This window comes from Camelina sativa, chromosome 1, assembly GCF_000633955.1.
Source record: "Camelina sativa cultivar DH55 chromosome 1, Cs, whole genome shotgun sequence".
Taxonomy (NCBI): domain Eukaryota; kingdom Viridiplantae; phylum Streptophyta; class Magnoliopsida; order Brassicales; family Brassicaceae; genus Camelina; species Camelina sativa.
Genome location: NC_025685.1, coordinates 3157635 through 3158278, shown reverse-complemented (window position 1 = coordinate 3158278; position 644 = coordinate 3157635). Strand labels below are relative to the sequence as shown.

At 40.7% G+C, this 644-nt stretch overlaps 1 protein-coding gene across 3 annotated transcripts in view; it reads left to right on the top strand.

The window, feature by feature from the left end:
- Window positions 1–644, top strand: part of LOC104742627 (clathrin heavy chain 2) — a 9687-nt gene continuing 9043 nt past the window's right edge. For all 3 annotated transcript variants that reach the window (XM_010463822.1, XM_010463751.1, XM_010463678.1), the window contains exon 1: window positions 1–254. In XM_010463822.1, the coding sequence (XP_010462124.1) occupies window positions 210–254 (45 nt within the window). In that variant the 5' untranslated portion in view covers window positions 1–209. The remainder of the gene's footprint in view (window positions 255–644) is intronic.

Sequence of the window (644 nt, the reverse complement as noted above, 5' to 3'; positions counted from 1 at the left end):
ACTAGACCATTTTTTTTTCTCTCCCCTTTCTCCTACTCTCGTTCACTTGCCTTCAGATCTGACTGGCAGCGAGCGATTTTATTTTCTCCTCCGGTCTCTCCCTCTCTCTCGTCTACGTTCCCTCTCCTCGCCGTTGGTGCTTCCTTCTCGGCTGTGGATCTGATTATATCTAACCTCGGATTTTCTCTTACCGCGATCAGTGGTCAAACATGGCTGCGGCCAACGCCCCTATCACGATGAAGGAGGTCCTGACGGTGAGTTCTCTTTCCTTTATCACTCTTAAATATATGTGTATCTCATTGGATCGAGCGTGGTTTTGTTCGATTTAGATGTTTCCGTAGCTTTACCCTCTCATCTCTAATAATTAAGCTCTGCTGAAACTGTTGTTTTATTGATTCCAGCTTCCTATTGTTCTGAATTCTGATGGATCGTTGTTTTACCTTCTATTATTTTATTTTTAAACCCGATTGCTGGTTCGGGGAATGCATGTTTCTGATTCAATTTCTCTAAATATGTTCAGATCTGTGTTACAATCCCGAATTTTTATGTTGTTGTGTAGTGTGCAATGTGCTTATATACTCGGATCTCATTACTATGTATATGGAACAATGTGACACAACGCTTCATTTTTGATTTTTTTTTTT